The sequence below is a fragment of the Opisthocomus hoazin genome, chromosome 4 (genome assembly GCF_030867145.1).
Source record: "Opisthocomus hoazin isolate bOpiHoa1 chromosome 4, bOpiHoa1.hap1, whole genome shotgun sequence".
NCBI classification, from domain to species: domain Eukaryota; kingdom Metazoa; phylum Chordata; class Aves; order Opisthocomiformes; family Opisthocomidae; genus Opisthocomus; species Opisthocomus hoazin.
Window position 1 is genome coordinate 73,082,881 of NC_134417.1, and position 23,973 is coordinate 73,106,853.

The window sequence follows — 23,973 nt, forward strand, 5'->3', positions numbered from 1 at the left end:
CTGGTGAGTGACGTTGTCAGGAGCCCCATTAATTGCTGTGAGATTACTTGTGTGAGCGCTCACTAGCATGCGTAAAAGTTGCACAAGAAGATTTCTACTTTCTTTTTGGTGCCATTTCAGTTTGGTGCCACAGTTCATCAAAAAAGGCAGTGATGTGTGACAAATCAGTGGGGTCATCTTTGCGTTGTCATTGAAAGTCTCCAGGCTGTAGCGCCATGTAAGAAATGCAGCAGAGAGGTTGCAAGTAACTTTATAAAGCATCCCTTGGAGGCTTCTTCTTAGTGACACCAGGAGCTTATCTTGAAGAATCCACTTTTAAAGTAACTTTGTTTATACATTTGAGAGAGCTACAAATAGGGACTTTTAAGTCTAAAGCAATTCAGGTAAATTTTACTTTTTATTTCCTAGTTATTAAAACCATCTGAGATTCCCTTTTTCATATCATTCCAGCTCCTGCATCAGGTTTGCGACCTTTTAAACCTGGAGTTGGCCATCAAGGCAGGATCTTGGCTGGGGTTTGCTGAGTATAAAAGGAGCTGTTCTACCCAAACATCTGCATTCTGTTGTTTGCCTACTAGGAAGCAGTTTGAAATGCACAATTGTTATCCAAAATCCAGAATAGGTTCTGAAAAAAATAAAAATTTAAAAAAGGAGCTGAGCCACCAGGATAGTGAAATCTGGAGACATCAGAATATATTTCAGAAGAGTTAATGGGTAGGAAAAGGAGCTGTACAGCCAAGTTTTCTAAATGTAAAACCAATTTTAAATATAGCAAGGTGCTATAGCAAGTCAAATGTTCATTTCTTTATCAATTTAGTTTGCTTACAGTGTATACACCTTCCATTTTAAACATCACTTTGCTGTTAGTGTTCTGGCAAATGGCCAATATGTCAGGAAACATCAGCTGGCAGGAAAAATTTACTGGTGCACCTCTACTACATATGAAATACATTAAAGTGCGAACTAGCCAACAGAACACAATAATAAAACAAATTTTCTGCAAAGGCATATTTCTTTATGTATTAGGAGTGAATACTCATTTCTTATGTTCTAAACTTCACAGAACTTCAGTTCTCAAGAGCTTTACTTCTTTTTGAACAAAATATCTGTTCCATATAGTCTTTTCCCATTAGTGCTTATAGCTAATGTTCCTTAGTGTAACATTTGGGGGTTTTTTTCTGTCCATGATTAATATAGGACAAATTAGGCAAAGGTACCAAAGGGTTTGTTAATGGTTTAGGGTATTTTTCTTAATTTCATTAGCTTTAAGGCTTTCTTTGTTCATTTAAATAGTAGTGACTCTCTATTTGTGTAGTCATCCAGAGACCATTATGAAAGTTGAAATGCTTGTTCAAATTGCCCAATATGTGAAGTTGGAAAATAATCCAAAAAGAGACTTGTAGCAGAATTTCTTTCTACTGTTAAAGGAGGCAGAATTGAATGGAACTGATTAAGTACTGGCAGTTAGATAAAATTTATGGTCCTGCTACGCATGATGGAAAATATTCTGTTTTCAGTAACTAGACTCCAAACCTTGTGATTGTTTCCTGAAAACTAAAAAATAAAAAATCCACAGTCTTTATGGATATTCTCCCCACATTATGCATGCCTGACATTTCTTTGCCTCCATTATTATTATCAAAAATATTGACATGAAAACAAGATCTTTGATTTTATGAGGTGAAGAGTTTATGTAACTCAAAACTCCTGATCAAGTTTAATGCATTTTGATCTGTAGAGTAATTAATAACTATTTAGAAAACTGGCAATGAAAACCCTATATAAGTATTATTCTGTTCCTAATTATTATTTTGCAGCATACTCTGGCTCTTATCTTTGACTCAGTTTTGAAATGGGGCAGTAATTGCACCCTGCTTACCATCTCCCTCAGAATAAGGTCAGAGGCCATTATTTTATCCTTTTCTGAAGGGTAAGATACTGATGTGGTCTCAGAGAAAGTTGAAACAAAAAGAATTGAGTGCTCTGATGGAAAATACTGTCTAGATTACTGTTCCAAATGATTAAGAGAATTCAGCATAAATTCTAAATATCTTTCTCCCCATTGTTGAAGTCAATAATCCAAAATACAGGAGTCAATGGCCCTAGCGCTAGTGCACGTTTGGGAAGCTTATTCGTAAACTGGTGACTTCTACAACACAAGAGTTCATATTTTCTGTGGTAGAACTAACGTACATTTTGGAATTATTCTAGTTAAAATCCATCCTCTGAATGTAATGCCATAAAACCCCTGCCACTCACTAGCAACCACTTGCATGTTCCTAGCTTACTGTTAAACTGTTTAACACATCAGCCTTTCGTGACATCTCTCTCCATGCAGATGAGGAATTCAGAACAATAGCTATCTGCTTGCTATCTATGTTTCACTGTAATTTTCAATAAATTATTTTATCACTTACTACAAGCCTTCTGTGAAAAGCGCATATTTCCTAATAGTCCATCATATGTTAAAAGCCCATTTGATCCTGACATCTCATTCAAAAGATTTCACCTATAAAATGGCACCCAGTACGCTCATCACCGAGTGACAGAAGTATTCGGTTTTGTAGAATTACTAGTTTTACCACATTTTAAAAATAAGCATATATATTTGTAAATGCAGATTTAATAACATTGTAGTTTTTCAAGAGAAGAGTTTCCCTGAGTCATGCATTCCCTTCTATGTTGATTGCATTTCTGTGTGTATAGCTAATAGTTTGACATAGGCTGTGCCTTACTTTCAACTATGCTAACTTAATTTACGATTTCCTCACCTTACACAAACATGTCCCTGTTTCTAAAACATATATCCAAAATATTGGCTATTTCTTAAGGCTGCCAGTCTGTTAAATTGGACCCTACTACATCTTTCTTACTAGATTTTGAAAACAATTCTGCAAGTTGTTCACTCTCTCTAGAATGCCCAGCACAAGAGTGGACACCTGCAGGGATTTTGGCAAAATCTACTGAGATATTTCTGCTCCAAAATTTTCTAGTTTCTGCTAAAGTTTTTGTTTGTATTTTCTGTCGAACTTGACTACTGCATCCTATTTTAGTACCAGATATCAGTGAGTCATTCATAATTTTTACTGAACAGTAAAACTGAAAGTGACTTTCAAGCTCTGAATCAAGTTGTAATGAAAATAAATTTATTAAAAACAACAACTACAACAACAAACAAACTACCTGTGGCATTTGTATTGCAAGAACACAACACTTCTTCCTGAAAAAAAAAGTTAAAAAAAAAAGACTATTTCATTTGCAGTTAGCATCATTTTTGAGGGAAAGATGCAAATTGTTCAATTATTCACAAATTTGTAAAATACATGTAATACAACACTAGACTTAAAATTAAGGAGACCTGGGTGCAACTTCTCCTGGTTTGCACTCACATGTAAAAATGAGTATCAGGTATCAGATACAATTTGTGCCTTGATCTACAAATTTTGCCAGCATATTTTGTTGGTCATGCACCTACTCATGATTCCAATTCCAACTCTGATTTATTTCTTCATCTGCTGTGTTTCCTTTCTAACTTGGAAGAGAAATAGTCATTGCATCCTTCTCATCAGAGCTTTTTCTAATTTGATTTTCAATAACTTGTCTAGAGTATCCTCCTCAAAATCTTATAAGACAGTTTCTTTGATAGTTAATGTAAGCCTTTCTTTACAGCACTCAGAAACTGTGAATAATTCCCATATTTTGTTTATACTTTCATGCTGGAGAAAGTTTATAGACATTTCTGAACTCAGTGAGTCTTATTTTGAAGATTTTGAAAATACGGCTTTCAGCCTTCTTATGTCATAGTCTCCGATAACTGCATCAGAGCTAAGCTGATATAAGCCAAATTTGAACTGATGTATTACTAGCAGTATTTCCAAGCCACTTCTGTTTTTAATGTTGGTTTAATGTAATTTCTTTTGTTATACCAGAACAGATCATGTACTCAAGAACCTCTAAATAAATCACCCAAACCAGTCACTAAATCAAGTAAAAGAAATGGAAATTTATGACATTGTTGAATTCACCAGAACTCACTTTTACTGTTAATATTTTCAAATGTTACTTTTCCTAGACAGATACCAGAGTAATCAGGAAAAAGCACAGCTAAATGATATTTCGGGAGCAGGGAGAAGAACAACTGCTGACACTCAAGTCAAATACCAGAAGTCATGCCATTAATTGACATGCAGACAATACTGAATCCTCATTCACTGGATGTGTAATCAGCTTTTTACTTTGGCATTTTTCTGCTATGTGAAAAATACTGGCCAACCGCATAACTTTGGTAGTTTTACAGAGGAAAACCCAGAGCAGACTATCAGATTGGCTGAGCTAGTATCTCATATCTCAGTTCCTTACACTTGATCCAATTTCATCTGTCTTCACTCTAGTAATCTCTGGTTAACTGAAGGCCAATTTTGAAAAATAAGATATCCAACTGTGATCTGAAAGCAGCAATGGGTAGAGAGTCATAATTTCCCTTGCCAGTTTATCCCTGTGGTTAATAACATTCAATCATAGAAATGTGCCTTATTCTAGTTTAAAGGTATCTGTCTGCAGCTTCCAGCTTCTGGCTTTATCTTTCTGTGCCAGATAAAATAACTCTTTAACCCGTGAGTAATTTCTCCCCATAGCAGTACTTGTCTGTGGCAATCCAGACAGCGTTTCATTTTCCCTCTGAGAAGCCAAATAGAGCTCTTTAACTCTTCTGTTAGTGGCATTTGAGAACTGCGAAAGTTTTTGAAATATTTTTGTTACTCTTTTAATCTTCCTTCTCTTAAGTTTTCAGCATCTTTTTAAGAAATAGATCTTCCCAAAGTTTGTGTAACATTTCATTAATGATCTAATGTGCAATACAAGTAAAATGGCCACCCCTCTCCTAGGCTATATTCCACTGTTTGTGTAACCAAATATCACAACAATTAAGTTTTCTTGCTGCGATGTCACTTTGACAGATGAAGTTGTTAATCCACTACAATACTGAGATTCTTTGTAAAACTGCTGCTTTCTAGAACATCATCACAGAAACACAGAGTCACAGAATGTTCGGGGTTGGAAGGGACCTCTGTGGGTCATCTAGTCCAACCCCCCTGCCGAAGCAGGGTCACCTACAGCAGGCTGCACAGGACCTTGTCCAGGCGGGTCTTGAATATCTCCAGAGAAGGAGACTCCACAACCTCCCTGGGCAGCCTGTTCCAGGGCTCCGTCACCCTCAAAGGGAAGAAGTTCTTCCTCATGTTCAGACGGAACTTCCTGTGCTTCAGTTTGTGCCTATTGCCCCTTGTCCTCTCACTGGGCACCACTGAAAAGAGTCTGGCCCCATCCTCCTGACACCCACCCTGCAGATATTTATAAGCATATATTAGGTCCCCTCGCAGCCTTCCCTTCTTCAGGCTGAACAAGCCCAGTTCCCTCAACCTCTCCTCGTAGGGGAGATGCTCCAGTCCCCTCACCATCCTCGTAGCTCTCCGCTGGACTCTCTCCAGTAGCTCCTCATCTTTCTTGAAGTGGGGGAGCCCAGAACTGGACACAGGTCTCCAGATGGGGCCTCACTAGGGCAGTGTAGAGGGGAAGAAGAACCTCCCTCGACCTGCTGGCCACACTCCTCCTAATGCATCCCAGGATCTCATTGGCTTTCTTGGCAGCCAGGGCACACTGCTGGCTCATGGTCAACCTGTCGTCCACCAGGACGCCCAGGTCCCTCTCCATAGAGCTGCTCTCCAGCAGGTCCGCCCCAAGCCTGTACTGATGCATGGGGTTGTTCCTCCCCAGGTGCAGGACCCTGCATTTGCCTTTGTTGAACCTCATCAGGTTCCTCTCTGCCCAAGTCTCCAGCTTGTCCAGGTCATGCTGAATGGCAGCACAGCCTGGTAGTGTATCTACCACCTCTCCCAGTTTTGTGTCATCAGCAAACCTGCTGATCCTCAAACCTCTGCCTTGCAGTCTTTGTTCTCTGAGTTATAACTTTGTGATTTTGGCAAGGCCTAACTTTCCTTAATTGATCCAGGCATTTCATCATTTTTACTCTGCCAGTGTCATCTGCAGAACTGCTAGGCAATAAATTTATGTTTCCTTCCCAATCTTTGATAGAACTTCTGAACACTGGGTCTCATGCCTGGAGGAGGAAGATATGCTGTAAAGACACACTGTCAGTCTGAGCTGCTGCTTTAGTGATGGCTGCTGTCTGTGATCACTCAATCTAGTTAACTATAGTAATATTGCATAAATGCTACGTGTCAGTAAGTCAAACGCCTAATAAAATTCTAAAGCTATTACATCTATACAAGTATCAGCTAAAGCTGCAATCTTGCCCAAAGAATGAAATCAAATTTGACACATATTTTCGTACAAGCTGGACTGGTTTGTGGCTATCTAAATCTTTTTATTTCTTCCTCTAGATACTGGCAAGAGAGCATCTGGCATTTTCCACATTTTCCATGACATTGATAATTTCCCTGCTATTCCAAGACGTATTAAACATGATTATCACTGGGCCACAGCTCTCTTCAGATAACTCTCCAAACGGTTTTCAGTGCAAAGTAACTGAGCCATAAGCTTTTAAAATGTTCATCCCAAACTGAAATTTCACAGTTCGTGTGTTCAATAGTAGACAAGAGGTATTGCCGCCTCCTCCTTGTCTGATACTAGCACATCACCCCACTTCATCTTCAATCAGAGCAAATAAAGTACTGAAAATTACTGCCCTTTTCTGTCGTCATTAACAATTGTTCCACCTGTAAGTGTTGATACGAAAATTGTTGTATAAGAAGCAAAGCAAACTAGGATAAAATTAAAAACAATAATTTCAATCTTCAATAAATCCTTAGTCATGTTGTGTTGTATAAAATATTTATTTAAGACTTCCAATTTACACTTTTAAAATTTTTATTATGGCAGTGCTGTTATTTTTAGTTGAAATTTTTTACTTCGATATTTCATGCATATCTTCCCGTTTTGTCTTCCAGATTCCTGTTGCTGTGACACAGATAAGTTCGACAAACCACCCAGTGAAAGTGGGACTCTCAGATGCATTTGTGGTTGTGCATAGGATCCAGCAAATTCCCAGTACGTAGTATTGTAGTGGTGCTAATGGTTTGGAGGCTGAGTAACAAGTATAAGCTGATTTCATCAAGGATGATTAGCTGCACAACAAATCACTTAGCTAATTTCAGCTTGTTAATTCAAGTGTAATTTTATTTGCTTGATAATTCCCAAAGTGGCTTTCTCTGTCATTGTTTCATTTGAGCTGATAAACTAAGTAAATAAAACTAAATGGCCGGCCAAATAATGTAAAATTAAACTGTCAACCAGAACAATTTGATATTTCGTAAGATACTTTATTGGGAATATGTCTCCATATCCATAGTAAGGAAGAAGCAACCTTTCAGAAAAATCATCTGTATCCCAAAAGAGAAAAATATCCATGTTGGAAGTTCTTGGTACTTTACATTCTGAACTTCAAATTCACATATACATTTTAGCGAGAGAAAAGGAGATGTAGTTATTAAATACCATCTTGGGCTTACATAACCATGGCCACAGTAATGCAGGTGACATTTAGGGATTTTTTGGCATTAATTATGTTTTGTGTGGCTTGACTGAAAATGAATAGTAGGAAATCAAGTGTTACTTCCTTGATGCTTTGTTTTAACATACTGTGTGCAGAACCCTTTAAGGTTGTTTAGCTTGCTTTCCAAGTGTGCTGATTTTATTGACACATTTGGACCAAATTCACCAAGTTCAGTTTTTGATGATCCTCTAATAGCAGGGTGTAGACAGAAGGAGCTGCACTTAAAGCAACTGAGTCCAGGCATACGCTTCTGAATTGAGCCTTGACAGAGGTGTGGCACAGATAAAGCTCATAAGGACTGACCTGATCCAGCCCATCTTTAAGGCAGTCTGCAGATGGGGCTAACACTGAAGTTGCAAGTACCATTGCCTCTCAGTTCGTCCTGTCCCCTCATCACATTTAAACAGTCTTTGATGGAGTCTATGAGGGAGCATAAATCCTACGTCTTATATGTCCTGCCGTGGGGAAGATGGAAAATTTCAGTACCATCGGTTGCTTCAGGTGAACTCTGTAGCGCGAAGGAGGTTGGCATGCCCAGATGTTCCTTAAGAGATCAGGTCTTGGAAGAAATTTGCTTCTGAAGTATGATAGATAGTTGTGATGTGCCTATGGTATCATGGATTGCTTTTGAGTGCTTAAGAACAAATTATTCTAGGCAACAGATTTTAGCAATTTAAGTGATGTTTGTAAGTGAATGATTTGTACATTTCTATGAGTCTTCAGCTTGTAAGAACTCCTAAAATTTTCAGGTGGAAATTAGGTGGATTGACTTGTGCAAATGGTTTATGAGAATTGTCATGCAGAGATTTAATCTAAGAGATGCAAGCAGCATGCAGATCTTTTGGCATCAGGCCTCCATCATCAAACAACACTAAAGGACTTATTCTAGATTTACATATTTTGTATGTAAAGTATATGGTATATGTGAGTCTTTATTCTAGTTTGAGTGCTTCTTTCTGTAGCAGTATTTCAGACATGCATCTTGTTTTACTACCACTGCATAACATCGGTTTTGATGAATACACAGTTACTTACTAGTCTTCTGGTTTTAGTATTTCTCTAAACATTTTTGTCACATGACACTTTCTGCTAAGAGCAGTGACTGTAATTACCAGAAAATCTGTCTATTGTTTCATCTTAAACTTGTCTGTTCATTAAGTTACAGAAAATCTGTCTATTGTTTCATCTTAAACTTACTCTATTCATTAAGATACATTAAGGAGTGGTAGACAAGAAGAGTAAAATGTGGATAAAGAGTCTAAAAAGTGCCACTGCAGCAACTGTTTTGATAACATTATTTCTGTATTACTGTGTGTAATGGACTGCTTTTCTCCTTAATAACTGGTTCTGTGGGTGCTGGTAATTCACGATTTTTTTGCTAGTTTGCAGCTTACATTAGAGCGAGTATTAATCAAGGGAACCATCACCTCACAGTAGATTTTCCTGAAGCTATATTGTGCTTTCAGTGAGACAGGCTTATATAAGTATGTACAGGCAACATAATAGGACCCTGACAGAACTAGTAAATAATGTTGGCCATAGAGAGCCAGTGCCAGATGCTTTTAACATATGCACAGTTTTGCATTCTTGTTTTTCAGAGGTGTTACATCAGCCATGGGTCTAGTCAATTACTGAAAAAGTGATATGATTGAATCGTTGTTTTACTTTATTTGTTAGCTCCTAAAGAAAATGAAAGAATATAAATTTCTGTTTGTTTGTCCCAAAAGAAGGCAAAGATAGTATAGCTATTAGCTATTATTATTATTATTAGCTTACTGCTTTAGCAAAGGCTTTTCCATCAAGAAAACCCAGTTTCCCTTTATGTTTGTGGCTAGTTATAAAAAAAAAAAAAAATCCCAAATCAAACAAACAAAAAAACCTCTACTACTTCATATCTGAGTTTTGTCAGTTATATTTTTATACCTCTTGCATTTGAAAAGACATATTAAGTGTAACACAAGACTATTTGAACAAAAATATCACCTCAGTTTTCAAAAATGCTGCATGTCTTTGGTGCACTCTGTATGCTCAGGGCTCTAAAATTTCAGTATAATAATCCTAGTTTTATTGAAGTAATTTTGGAAAATTCAGACTTAACTATTTATCAGATTTTTTCAGGCATACTGTCCAAAACATTAGTAATAACTTTTTTAATACTTCTGAAAGATGAGTTCTAAAGCCAGGCAAACCTATTTAATTCTGAGGAGAGAAAAAAACATGCTTTTTGATCAGCCATTTCATTTCAAAAGTGCTTTTTAATGAGTGCTGAAAAGAATCCTCTTGAAGAGCCAAGAGCAGAAAGAAAGGATTTTCTGAGCTTTTTGAAAGGGAGGACCTTAAGCATTTCTTACCTATTTTTGTTAATATACTCCTACATATAAAGGCTTTGCAGTAATACCCCTTTTATCTGCCCCTAGAAGAATACGGTTACCTACACTTTTTCACCTTATCTTTTAAGAATTACAGCAAGAAGATGGAAGGTTTTTGGCAGGTGGCTTTCTGCCTGTTATCTATGTTTGATCTTTTTTCTTGAACGGCTACTACCTCTTCTGTATAGACAAAGTCTTTATTTTTGAACCTATATGTGCTACTATTATATTGATGCAGATTGGCCACTATTTTATATTTTTTATATATATGTATAGATATATATGCTTATGTATACTCCAGAGGTGCTTTGAAATAAATGGTAATGTATGCAGGAAATCAAATTATTGCTTAACACCCAGTTTAACAAGGAAAGCTGTAAATTCTGAGATTTATATGGCAGCAAAATGGAAAACTAAGTCCACAGATTAATATCAGAGGAAAAGTTTCTGCTTCTTCCAGGCAATTCAAGTGAAGTGATCCAGGCTCTGGACATCTGTGCCAAATTTGTCCAATAATTTAGAATAACCACACTGATTTCTTCTTCTTCAGATAGGCTGAACGCTTATACATTAACTATTTTTCCTTTTGTAACAAAAAAACTAAGAATGTTTAACGGATGTCTTCCAGTTAGACAACACATGATTGGTGAAGACAAAGCTGGGGAATAGCTTTTAATGTTCCTCCAGCGCGTCTTCTCTCTTCCCTTTTTTTCAGCATCTTCACTCTATCAGGAACCTTGTCCCTGGCCCTTTGCCAACCACCTGATCTTCCCTGTTCCCTCTTATTTCTTGATTTTTCTCAGCCATCCTTGGCATTCTGTTCTTGGTCCTTCTTTCAGTTGCCTATGGTGTCCTTTGCTGTCCCTTCTGCAGATTCCCAAGGTCTCTCTAATTTCATGACCATCTTTCTTCCCCTAAGGCTTTCCTTTCCTTCAGGGTTACTACATTTCTCTCCTTTGTTTCAGTGCTCTCTTCCCTTTTGTCTTTCAATTAGCTTTTTATTGTGCATGAAAAAGAAATGAAATAGTATTTCCTACAACCCACTATTTTGTTTTAGCAATGTTTTTCACACCTAGATTCTGTACTAAGAGCAGCTCAGCTGGCATCAGGCATTGGGGTAAATCTGAAAGGACATGGAGAGTTTCAAAGTAAATGTGAGGTAGGCAGAGTGTTGGTGCAGAACACGTTTTTCTACATTGTTCATTAAGCAGATATTTTCAGAGCCAACTTCACTGGTTTGCTTATTCACAGATTATACATCTTTGAGGTGCAGCTTCCAGGTTTTAAAGGACTTTTTTGGTAACTACTAAGAGAATGATAAAATTAATACAATTAGGGAATGTGAATTTTGGTCTAGATTCAGATGTGTAATAGTCAATGACCAAGAGCAAATGTGGTGGTGGTTTGATTACAGGCATGTTTGATCCCAGTGTCAGTGCCTCCAGAATTAATTAGTTATTATTGATAAGTTTAGCAATATGAAGCTGTTAAAAACAAAGAACAAAGATTGCTTTGACATTCTGACTCCCTTACCTTTTGTGGTGATGGCAGTCAGACATACCAGGCTGGCAAAATATGTATTTGCATGAAGATTTTATTCAGCCAGTGGTGTTAAACCAAGTCCCCATCAAGCAAAGCCAGTGGCTGTGTAGTAGAGCAGCTGTGCCCTACCCCTCTGTATCCCTTATATTTTTCACAAATAGTTTGCAGTGTAAGTTGGATATGTTTCATAAATTGTTTGCTTCCAATTGACTTCTGCATAATCAAACGCACCCTCTTACCTTTTTGTGTTATCTCTATCAGCTACACTTAAAAATGGAAGTGCAGCTGTATGAATACATATGGCCTTGTTTAGCAGTTTTTCTGGGTATATGGCTGATCTCAGTTCCCTAGAAATCTTTCACTGACAAAGACTTTTTATTTGTGTGAACATAGAATTTAAAAAATCAGACTGACTTTTCCAGTATTTTCACATTTCATTGGGTTGCAGGCTTTAGCTAAGGAAAGCTGTATGAGGAAAAATGATTGTGTGATGGAAAAGTATCAGAGAGAATGTGCATCTGTTGGACATGTATTTAGAATGGTTTATTACTAGCTACTGACCCTTCAAGTATGTTAGGAAGTCAGTGGTGCACTTCTGGCACTGCTTTGTCTCCAGAGCACTCTCTCTGTTTAGTACACATAGTTAACTCTGGCAGTTCTGTTTCATAGAATATTTATATGCTCTTATCTAGCTTAAAACTACTGTGATAAAACTACATAGAAATGTTTTGTCACACCAGAATCTTGCACATCTATAATTTACCGATCCATTGCTTAATCCCTTAAAGGGATTCTTTCAATTGGCCTTCTGACCCACCACGTTATCTCTCTAGGTCACTGAGGAACATACTTGCCTCAAGTAAGTACTGGTGTTTTCTGCAGCTTTTTCTGCTGAGACTGTACCTTTGGCCTTGTATTCAAAGGTAGCACATGTACATGCCACAGAAACAAATGAAAGAACAATTTAAACCGTGCTGTAAATTAAACCAAATGTAAAACAGTTGACTGTTATTGAAAGAAATACTGTTAGTTATATAATGCAGTTAAAATGGGTGTCTGAGATACTCAGAAAGACCTACAGAAAAGTAAAATATTTTCATAATGAGAAGCAGAATATATACATATTTTCTGAAATTCAGAACCAGGAATGGTATTTCAAAAGTACATATGCATGCAAAAAGTCCTTTTCCTTTCCCCCCTTCCCTGTTAGACCTGATGTAATACCTCATTTCTGCAAAACACTTGCACATGATGCTTAAATTTTTGTCTCTTACTGCATCGAATGATTTCACTAGGTCTTGTCAAGGTAAGGTGCATACTGAAGTACACAGGCTCATAAGCTTTTCATGATTCTGCACTTGTACTTGTTTGTAAAGAGCTAAATAGACAGCACAAGACAAAGCAGAACAAGTTCCACCTGAGTGAAAGGCAGTGAGTGTGTGTCTTGGGTTGGAGGAGGAGTAGGTGTGGAGACGTTGAGGGGGAAAGTGTCAGGGGAGAGTACTCATTTTTCTGCTTATCCTGTTGAGTTTAGCTTTCCTAGCCTGTTTTGTTAGGGGGATACAGGCTCAGAATTCTAAACAGAGAGGAAAAATTGCACTTTGAGGAGCTAAGCACAGCGGGTTTCAAGTCAGACGTTCAAAAGAATCTACACCTGCATTTTTTTTACAGCTTGGCCATGCAGATAAATTTGAAAGCTCATGTTTCCAACCACCTGCCTGCAAGTATATGGAAAGCTGTTAGAAGGTCACTATGCAAAATCTTCTCTGTGCTTAGGTTTCTTAAAGTAGATGGATGCCTTGTATGCAAACTCACCACCTATGGTTGGCACAGTCTTCTTCCTGAAGAAGAAAAGATCAAACCTGAGTCTACCAGGCAGTGGAATTTAATGGCATCAATAGTCATGCTGAACTATGTGTGATTAGAAATTATTTTTTTGATAACAAAATTCTCTTAAAATCAGTGGGTTTTAGAAATTTCATGCACTGGGTGAGATAAAAGTGTTTGTGACCTGAGTCACTGATTCTTACTGGGTTTTTGGAAAGCCAGAAGCTCCTTGTTTCTTTTAAACCCAGTGAGGAGTCAGTTAGGAAAGGTTCAGAGTAAATAAGATTATAGTATGCCAGTCTCCACCGCTACTGGTGAGATGAAATGGAGTTCAGTTAAAGAGCCGGCACCCACCATTTCAATTTATGTATTCATTTGCTTATTCTTGTGGACAGAAGGATAAAGATTTCCATGGAAACAAATTGCAGCCTTTGGCATTGACAGAAGTTAATTTCAAACGCATTTCCTGATCACTCTGATTTGGCAGGTGCTTCTATGGGACTTACCATACTGGGAACAAAATACCCTTACTGCTGGCAAGAGATTATCCCCACCCCAGCACAAGATTATCTTTGTCTTTAAACCCCTTTCTGTTCAGTAGGTTTGAAGTACATGGCTAAGGCATTTATTAGGGTAAACATTTGGCACATCCCCATATCTGGCTTTTAACTAGTCAGAATGACTTTAAAGGTAAAACATAAAACTGGCTCAATTACAGGTGCATTTCATACTGAAAGAGAAATCCGCTATCAGTAGGGATGAAGCCATAGCAAAGTCAGTTTCAAATAAATGGCAAGAGGAACTGCTTGGCAAAGGTGCTGATTTGGAGCCAAAAAGAAATACTATTGTCTGAAAGCCGGACACTGCCTACCTGTGCCTGCGAGCTTAGGCAGTGAGAGAGGGCAGAGAAGCTGCTTCCTCAGCAGCGAGCCTGGCTGATGCAGGAGAGAGTTATCCCACCCACCACAGCTCTGCTTCTGCCTCCCCTCCCTCCTCAGAGATGCCCCTGTTTATTGCAACTGACACCAATAGCATGATGGTTATTTTCTGCATGGTGTAATGGGGATTCCCACAGTTGTGCTTTTAGAGGTTGACCATCCCTCTTTTCTCAGAAAGCCTCATCCGCTTGAACCAAGAGGCACCTTAGCTACGGGATGCTTTAGTGCACTTTCTCTCTTCCCTTAAAAATTAGTATTTATTGCTTGATAGATTTTAGTTCAGGTTCCATTTTCTGTCTGAAAATGCCTACAACATCCCTCCTAACAAGGCACTGCAAAAAACACTTCGGATTTGGTGCTATGTGATTGCTTAACAGCTGGGTAGCCCACTTCAAGCTGCAGAAACAAAGCCTTTATACCAAGCAGCAAGGTGTGCCCTAATACATACAGGGCTGGCAACACAGAAGACTGCTGAAGATTCAGTTAGTGGCTGGCCAAAACTCCTTTTCTTCTGTTGTATGTAGACTCAGATCAGCCATTGACCAAAGTGACTCATTAATCCTTTCTATGTAACCCTTTATTCCTCTCTGGCATGATTCCACAGGGTCAGCTATTGAATTTAGCACTGGTTTCAAGTAGTTTAGCAGACTGTCAAAAAAGGACATAAATTTGAATCCAGTGCACCAGGATGTCATCATTACTGTGTCAGATCAGCAGTACAAGTTGTACTTTTAATTTGCAAATGTACAAGCTCGCCAGTTTGCATCTGTGTACTTAAAATCAGGAATACTCAGAATATATGATAGGATATTGATCTGGGAACTAATAATTATGTGATATTTTCACACTTGTGTTGTGCTTGGTTCTTGCAGTCATCTGTGTCTTCATAACCCATAAGAACAGTGCATTGACTGTATTGAATTTCTGCTTTGAGAAACTTAGGTGCAGATAGCTTATGTAAAGATTATGTGTAACACTGGCTGTTTAGGAAGACTTGTCTTCTTTAATGTAATGTTATAATATGAAAAAATGTTCTAGTATATTTAGATGTGAGCTAGCTTGTAGCTAACAAATTGAGCAACGAAACCAGTCTTGTTTGCACATCTTCACAAGAACTGACAAAGTGACTATATAAAACATTTCTCTCAAGTCTGTAAACTGAGATATGTCTTATGAAAGCAAGCATCTGAAATACACCCTAAAATGTCTGACAATATACTTTCTAGAATTTCTACCTAAATGAATGACTAATACGCTTGAGAGCACACTCAGCATTTTCATAGACCTTTACCAGGAATAGGTACCTGTTCTGTCAGCTTTGATGGTTTCTCAAGTGAAAAATTCTCTGTCTGTACCTTTTACATGTTCCTTCATGATGTGTAAAGTTAAAAATATATTCTTGAGGAAAACTGGTGTCATGTGTGCACCTAAGGAACAATGAGCAATCATTACATTCACTATTTTTCACAATCTACAGACTGCAAAATAGGAAAGTGTGAAAATATTTTTATTTTTCTTTCCTGGTAGATGTCCGTAGAAGAACAATTTATGAGTACCACAGGGTGGAGCTACAGATGTCAAAGATTACCAATCTCTCAGCTGTTGAAATGATACCTCTTCCAAGTAAGTAAAACATAACATGGGCAAGAGCCAGATCTGGGAAGGATCCCCCTTTCCCCTCCCAGCAACACATATGCAGTTTTAAATATTCTGTTTTATCTGTGGGCTTGCAATCAGGGACAGATTCATTTGTACTCTCTCAAATTTATTCCCAGATGGATGATGCATTATCTAGTGCATCCTCATGTATCTGAAGTTAGTTTATAGATATATAGCTCCCACTAGGTTTTGAATGAAATCTGTGCCAAATCGTCTTTTCAGAAGAATGATTATATTTCCTTTAAATTTGTTTCCTCAAAAAAAAAAGAACAGTTTGCATGTTTGCAAGGCAAACACAAATTCTTCTGTATACTGTGCATCACACTGTGAAGGAATATCCCCAAACACGTTTTACAGTTCATCTGCCTCTTTTGTCCAAGGCAAACCTACATTGCTTAGCAATCTCTCGGTTTAAACTGCCAGCTGTACTACTGAAAAAAAAATGGAAATAGCTATTTTTCTTTTTTTTAATCCAATTATAGTTCTTGTACACTCTCCTGTCAGTCTTATTATCTGCTTATGTCTGCATGTTAGCAACACCAAGGAACACTGGAGCCAGGGAACAAAGAGATTTAAGAAAATACTTAATATTAAACAGAAAGATAAGAATTTAGCAATGAAGCTGAATGAACAGATGTGGAAGTGGGAATATCTTTACAGATGGAATACCAGTGGAATCCTACAGATAAAATGTACGTGTGTGTATAAGGTTGTGAAATGCACAATGCACCACAATCTTACTTTGGACATGTGTGAACATTGTGAGTCCTTAAGTTTGTATTATCAGAAGATGTTTACTTCTTTTATGCCTTTATAAGAATTATTTGTAAGACTAATGTAATAATTTGTGCTTGTTTATCTACGTCCCAGCTTGTCTCCAGTTTACCAGCTGTGGTCCCTGTGTCACTGCCCAGATTGGTTTCAACTGCAGCTGGTGCAGTAAACTCCAAAGGTAAAGAAAATGATTTTTCTTTTTTGTGTGGGTATGCAGCTGTGCTCAAGGGATATCCAAAAACATTGCCCATAGTTTATTTGGCACAAAGACCTGTATTTAGGTCTTAAATACATGCATTCACATGAACATACACCTCAGTTTTGATCACTAGCAACACATCATTGTCCAATTTCACTTCAGCAAAGCAGCTAGGCAAGAATGGTCAAAACAGTTGTTTTGGGACTTACGGCCTTGTTCCTATTTCCTTAACCCTACTTTAAAATCCTTCTGAAGGAGAACAAGAAGTAGAAATCATAATAAAATTTGTATTTTCTCCCTGTATCCCTGACTTCATCAAAAATAATTTAACCACATGTAGATGTGGGGTCGTAACGTAATTGTAAAGACATATTTGGTCTCTTAACAATAGGGAGACTGACACATCCAAAGGCTCAGAGTCTTTTCTCTTTTAACTTCTCATTATACATAGTGGGAATATTGGGTCTCCACAGCCTATCACTGCCACATTAACAAGGACAGTCAAGTCAGCAGCAGGAGCATTTAGACTCTGTGGAGCAGCTGAAGCTCAGACAGAAAAATGGAAACTCTCCAGCTGTAGCTTTTCCAGAAAGTTCTTCACTCACTGACCTTCATAGCAAGAATCTTTAACACCACTTCTCTGACACAAAATGCAGTAGCAGAATGGGCATTTGTTGTTTTTTAACTCTAATGATTAGTTTCAGAAATGTTATGTATTAAACAGGTGCACAATGAAAGGAGAAAACACTATTAACAGTCTAAAACAGTGTAATAATTTGATACCATGCTGAAGAACTGATAAGTAGCTGACAAACATGGTACAGGATTAGGAACTTCAGGTCACTTTTATTACATCTTCTTAAGCTTCTACTCCCTTAGTAAGTCATTTGAGAAGTCACTCTGTTTTCAGTTTGTCTTGCAAAAATCTCTTGAGTGGAATTAGAACTAAATTAAATCATTTCGTAGAAAACATATCAAGCATGGTCAAGAGTAAGGATAATTGTAGAAAACTGTTCCGAGCAAACATGAAGAGGTCTTGCTTGCTTTAGCCAATTTCTTGCTTTCAAGAATTGCTTGATTCTACTTCCATTAATAAATGTTGTAGCACTGAGAATCGGTTGGCTTTGATCCGAGCAAAGTCTGTTACTTTTTGGCCACAGTTCTCATTTTTCTGTGGATAAACTTGATTCTAGCAGATAAGATTTGAAGAGACAGTAAAGTTCAGACCTCTTATGAAGAACAGGCAGACCTTGAGATCCTTTGTTTTGCTCTGTATTTTCTGAAGAACTGAGTTTCCCGAGTTCTGGAATTGCTGGAAAATCTGTTTTGCTTACTGAGGCACAAATTCATTTTGCAGAACTGAAAGAATTTTATCCTTCACCTTTAGCAGGAGGCAACACCAGGCATGTAATTGCACTGTGTTGCTTTCCACTTATTTAGGTGAATTTGTGGCTGTCCCTTCACAACTGGCAAGATTCAATTTACTGCCGAAAAATACACAGTGACAACACACCTATTTCTATTCAATTAAAATTTGCGTGAAAAAAATGCTTTTCATTTTGCCTCTGAAGATCAAACTGCAATCAAAGATGAACCTACTGTGAGGCAGTCCTGCACTTTTTCCCAAAAAAAGCTGGCTCCACTCTGCAGCACAGTTGTGCCTTTGAAGAGCTGTAGCAGACAGAGTGAACAGTTTTACTGCTGTTAATTAGCCTATTACTGACAGTAGTGAGACTGTCATTTCATGCAGGCTGTGTTTAGACATTGTCTGACTAGCTGCAAAAGCAGGAACAGGAGTCAATTCCTTAAAAAAAGGATGGATCCGGAAAAGCAAACTAAGATTATGCCTCTACATGGGAATTTCAGTAGTTTAAAACAGTCATACTATCCAATTTGCATCTATAAGGAAGAGTGATATTCAGACAGATCTAAGCAAATGGAGAATTGTGTTCAGAATCATAAAGTAGTTCAGACTGGGAAGATTGGCTGGAGTTCATCTAGTCTAACCTCCTACTCAAAGCAGGGCCAGCTGTGAGATCAGAATAGTTTGTTCATGACTTTGTTCAGCTGGGTCTTGAAAAGCTCTGAGAATATGGTCCAGTCCCCTGAACATTCTAATATTATACTAGATTTTGCATCTGATTTTTTTTAAATTTTATTTTCTCCAGAAACACAGTTTTGGTCGATGATGGCTGCCTCAGGCCCCATTACCTTTCTTGGCCTCTCTCCTCCAGCTTCTGAAATCAGCAACTTATTTTAACTAATTCAGTTCTACAGAGAAACAGATCTGAAATAATAAGTGGATACATATTTTGTGAAAAGAGGCAACTTGCTTTCCAAAATGTAAAGAATGAGTATTTATTTAGTTAGGGTACATTACACTGCAGTATCCCAGTGATCAGGACTCATTCCTGTCTCAGCTTTGACAATTTTTGTTCCCTCCCTGTTCTGGATACTCTCACCTGCCTTCTAGTCCAGTCCAGTGCCTCTCTTCTTTTACCTTGCTGTTCCTTAGTATGTTTTTCATTTTAGGTAGATGCAAAAAAAAAAAAAAAAAAAAAAAAAAAAAAGCCTTATTCAGGTCTCAGTTGAGATGTCTGGACCACAGGAGAATACCCAGAATCATTTACTTCAGTACCACATTGTGGTTTTTCTCTCCTCAAAAATCAGTTTACTCTGTTAAAATGCACGTGACAAAGATGCACTTGCTCAACAAGAGAACCTAAGTGTCCTGGTTAAAAATCATAAGTGGTGGAAAAATATGAGTTATTCCATCACAGTTCTCCAGCTTTTTCTTTATGTCACTGCTCTCCAGCCACCAGCCTTGTAAATTAACCTAGACTTTTATCTCCTGTTGTGATATACATTGTTCTGCTGCAGCAGAATAAAATCTGCTTGGAAAAACAAGGGCAAAGTATTACATGAAATATTAACTTTGACGTTTCAGAAGTGCCTAGAGTGCAAAGAAAATTAATATTTACAGTCCCCTTTCAAATGAGTTTTGAGGGGTTTTTGAAGTGGAAGCAGATGCTTAGGAGTAATGCCTGAGTAGTGCTGCTGAGTTGCAAAGCTGCCTGGACATGCTGATTTGGGAGGTGAGAAGCCAAAGGCTGTCTCTCTTGCATGTAGGCAAAGACTGGGGTGAGGAAGGCAATTAGCCTTTGGTGCAAAAGCCTGAAGAAGGCCTTTAACTTGACAGTGACAGGTTTCCAGTGTGGCAGTAATCTACCAACTGATTCCATGGTCCCATTTCTGCAGAAGGAGAATGCCTGCTTGCTGGTGAGGAGTCTGTTAGGGAGCAATGAGGGTCAGATGCAGCTGTAACAGAAACTTCCTGTTGAGCCACAGTAGTACTTTGGTACTCTAAAGCAAAGATCTCCCAGAGCAGACAGGCTTCCATGTGGGTGACAAGCAAACATGTATCCAGCAGGAAACAAAACTATACCAGTTCTATCAACCTTTCTTCTCAACAAGTTATGGCTCCATTTAACCAGAGCAATATTGCTACCAAGAGCAGCATCTTGTATCTGTTTTTCTTTGCATAAAATGTAAACCATTTGTTGAACGCTTGATGCAACAAAGTACAGTTGTTGGAAAAACAGAAAGTATATATAAAGCCTGTAACTGAACAAGGAAAATTGACCAGCAGAGCCATTGCAGAATAACTGTACTCCCCCATGTGGGCAATCTGTGTTGGAATGAAAATAACTTTATTCTGCAACAGTGGGTTGTTTCCTACCTGTAACTTCAGCTCAGCTGCTGTGCAAACTCTGCAATCTTCGGAGAGGCATGCGCTTCATGTAGGTGATTCCGATCAAAATCGTCTATTCCTGTCACTCTCTACAGGCTTAAATCACAGTTTTCCTTCTTCACAAGGGATCATCAAACTACCCACTCTGAAATCCAATATGATGTACGTCATACAGTTTCTTCACTAAACCAAAGGCACATCATTTCCTTCTGACTACAGCAAATGGAGGATCCCCATAGGAGCTAATATTTTTTTGAACCGTGTATGTTCCGTAACTGTTCCATAAGTAAAACTGTTCCATAAGTGAAAGCAACTAACTATAAATATGTAAAATAAGGTGGTATCGTTGCTTTCTCCTACACAAGGACCAATGTCTGTAAAATGCCTGAAACACTTAGCATCTGTCTCATAGCAGTCACCTGTGGCTGAAACTTGGATTAGTCACTCTTCATTATCTCTGACTTGCCAGCATGTAAAAACTGGGAGAATTCATTAATGTTCAGTCTGTTTATATAATTTTTTTCACATTTCTGAAGATGTTTGTATACTCCAAGCATTTGATATAGCCTGCATGTTAGAGATGTCATTTTCTAGGAAAGTTTTTGGAAGCTTTAAGGCGACTCTCCTGGGTCGGCAAGGGAAGAGAGATTCAGCTTTAGAAGTCCCAGTTCACAGAATGATCTTGCTCATGTTACATGCTTAAATGCACTTTCACCCTTAAGAGTCTCTGCTTTCCAGAGTATGCATTGAATGATCTAGTTTGAAATCATACCAGCATCTGATATTGAGCTGTGCAGTGCAAACTCCCAGTTTGAGACGTGCACTGGAACAGGCTGCACAAATTCCCATGTTGGCCTTTCTGTGTGCAGTGATGAGCCAGGACACTCCATGCACTCTATGCAGAGTCATTCTGCTCATGTGTGTGCGCATAGCTCCCAAAGCTTCTTGTACTCTTGAAATAATCCTGAGCTAAAAAGATGAAAGAATCCCTCTTGTGATACAGTTCCCCTCAATGCTTAATCCCGTATGCCTACAACAGCACTAGCTGTGTAAATGAAAAGGTTATAGCTGGTTTTTATGGAAAGTGTTCAGAGCAAAATGAAAAATCAGAAATTATTCTGGGAATAGTAGCAATAATGCAATTTAAGTCTTGCTAATTCTAATCTTTTATTATGATAATCACTGTTCCCATCTAAGCAGGTAGTAAAGAAACAAGTTGCTTTGCATTCCATGCTGATTAGCTGGAAAGCAGGGAATGGAAAATTGTTAGGCACTTGCAGTTCTTAAGAAAACATTTTGCAGTTAAAATATGAAGTGACAGTTTTCCATGGTGCCTTTATGGTAAATGAGGTAAAAAATGGTTGCCTACTATTTGTCTTCTGAACTTCTGGGCAAGCTTGAAATGTCTTGTTGGTTTATTCTTAGTTTAGAAAGAAATTGGAAACATGTTTAGTTAACTTCAAAAATGAGTTTATGTCTGGAAATTTTTCATATCACGAAGAGAAAAAAGGTTGAGTTTTTTGTTTGTTTGTTGTTCTGTATGCCCTACGTGACAAGACACGTTTTCATTAAAATTGTGTTGAATCAAATACTGTAGTATAAGTAATAGTCTATGTAACCTAAAATATTTATCAGCTGAGCAAAACACCACCCATACAGAATTACAAAAAAGCACAAAAATGTCATAAAATCTGACTACATAAAAACCCAGATTTACAAAAGAAAATAATTAAATCCAAGCAAGAAACACAGAGTCTTTCTCCACACATAGCGTACTATTTGGTATCTACATTTCCCTCATCTTCTAGTTGACAGCTGACACTGTAACAAAAGTTGTAGATTCCATTATGGAGCAGAGAAAGGAAAGGCGATAGATGAGGTCAGGACAAAAATACTCATGATTTGGGAGTGCAGATACATTAGCTTAATTGTGCAGTGAGCGTGTACTGAACATCTCCTGTTGTGACACACTTTGGTCTAAGCCCTTCAGGTTCTTTTACCAAAACGATAAATTTCTTAAAAAAAAAAAAAAAAAACAAACAAACACCAAAAAAAACCCCACACACCTTGAAATCTAGCAGGTTTTAACACAGATGTTATGAATACAGTCCTTGAAAACTCTTCTTATGCAAAGAAATTACAATGAAGGCACAGAACTGAAGTTACTGTTGGTTTGATGGGTAACGTAACAAGCTTGGGCATTGCAGTGAAAGGTGGCAAAACACTTAGTACAGTGCAAGGAAGGGAGTTTTACCCTGTGAGCCTGAAAATATTTTTGCTTCTGTCCCAAAATTCATAAGCAACCATTTGTAGAGTTCAATTTGTATTCAGATGTTCACTTTTACATACTTCCTGGCTTTAACTATTTTAATTTTCCATGTTCATTTGCTTTAGGGATATTGCATATTTCAATTCCAAATTAAAAGATAGGAGGAAGGCTTGCTGATTTATACTCAGGCTGTTTTTATCCCAACACTATTGAACTGACAGTACTATGCTGTTATTACAAAATTGGCCACAGTATCTTAGCCATTGAATTACAAAACAAAAAAAAATAAGGCATTTGTATGGATTAAGTAAACCACCAGAGGGAGCATATATAATCCAATCAGTGTAATAGATTCATATACAAATGACAAGGAAAATCTCATTTAAATGCTTTAGAAAGTCTAGAGGTTTAAAATATGCTGTATTCTGTAAAGTGTATTCCATTTTATCAATGTGTACAACTTCCTGAATTTGCTAATCATACTGCTGCTTCAGGCAAAGTCAAAGAAATGTGCCCAGATTCTGCCTGTCTCCAGAATTTGTATTCCACTGCAGCAGTTCTTTATGCTGGAATGGTTTTATATGAAAGCATGGCAGACTCCTAACACCTAGGTCTTGACAAGCAGATTGTTGAATTAGGTCAAATTTACCATGTGATAAATTAAAAGTAATATTGGTACTATTTGTCTAACTTGTATACTCTTTCTGTCCAATTATGGATCAATCATACTGAAAAACTGAGAAGTAGAAATTCTGGCACTTTGTCAGAGTTTGCTCTAATTAAAATGCAATGTATTTTTCTTCTGTTTTAAAAGTGGTGTTGAAACAGCAATTTGTCTTTTTAATCAAGTGCAACAAATGTATGAGGAATGAATGTGTAAATTTGTCAGCCCTGATATGTTGCTAATAAGAATGATGCGATAACTAGAGCTATACTTTATTGAGCAGAAAATTGCTCCACACCCAACTTCTTCAAATCCTTTCCAAGCTGCTCACTCTTAATTTGACAAACTAATTTGAATGCATGAATTGCAAGAAACTGGTAGGAAATTAGCATTCAATAATTGAGAATTTTG

The 23,973-nt window shown here is 37.7% G+C and overlaps 1 protein-coding gene across 4 annotated transcripts in view; it reads left to right on the forward strand.

Moving 5' to 3' along the window:
• The window catches only part of PLXDC2 (plexin domain containing 2), a 283,407-nt gene that overhangs the window by 214,068 nt on the left and 45,366 nt on the right, over nucleotides 1-23,973 (forward strand). For all 4 annotated transcript variants that reach the window (XM_075419491.1, XM_075419492.1, XM_075419493.1 and 1 more), the window contains 3 exons: nucleotides 6,966-7,065; nucleotides 15,774-15,869; nucleotides 16,776-16,857. In XM_075419491.1, the coding sequence (XP_075275606.1) occupies nucleotides 6,966-7,065; nucleotides 15,774-15,869; nucleotides 16,776-16,857 (278 nt within the window). The remainder of the gene's footprint in view (nucleotides 1-6,965; nucleotides 7,066-15,773; nucleotides 15,870-16,775; nucleotides 16,858-23,973) is intronic.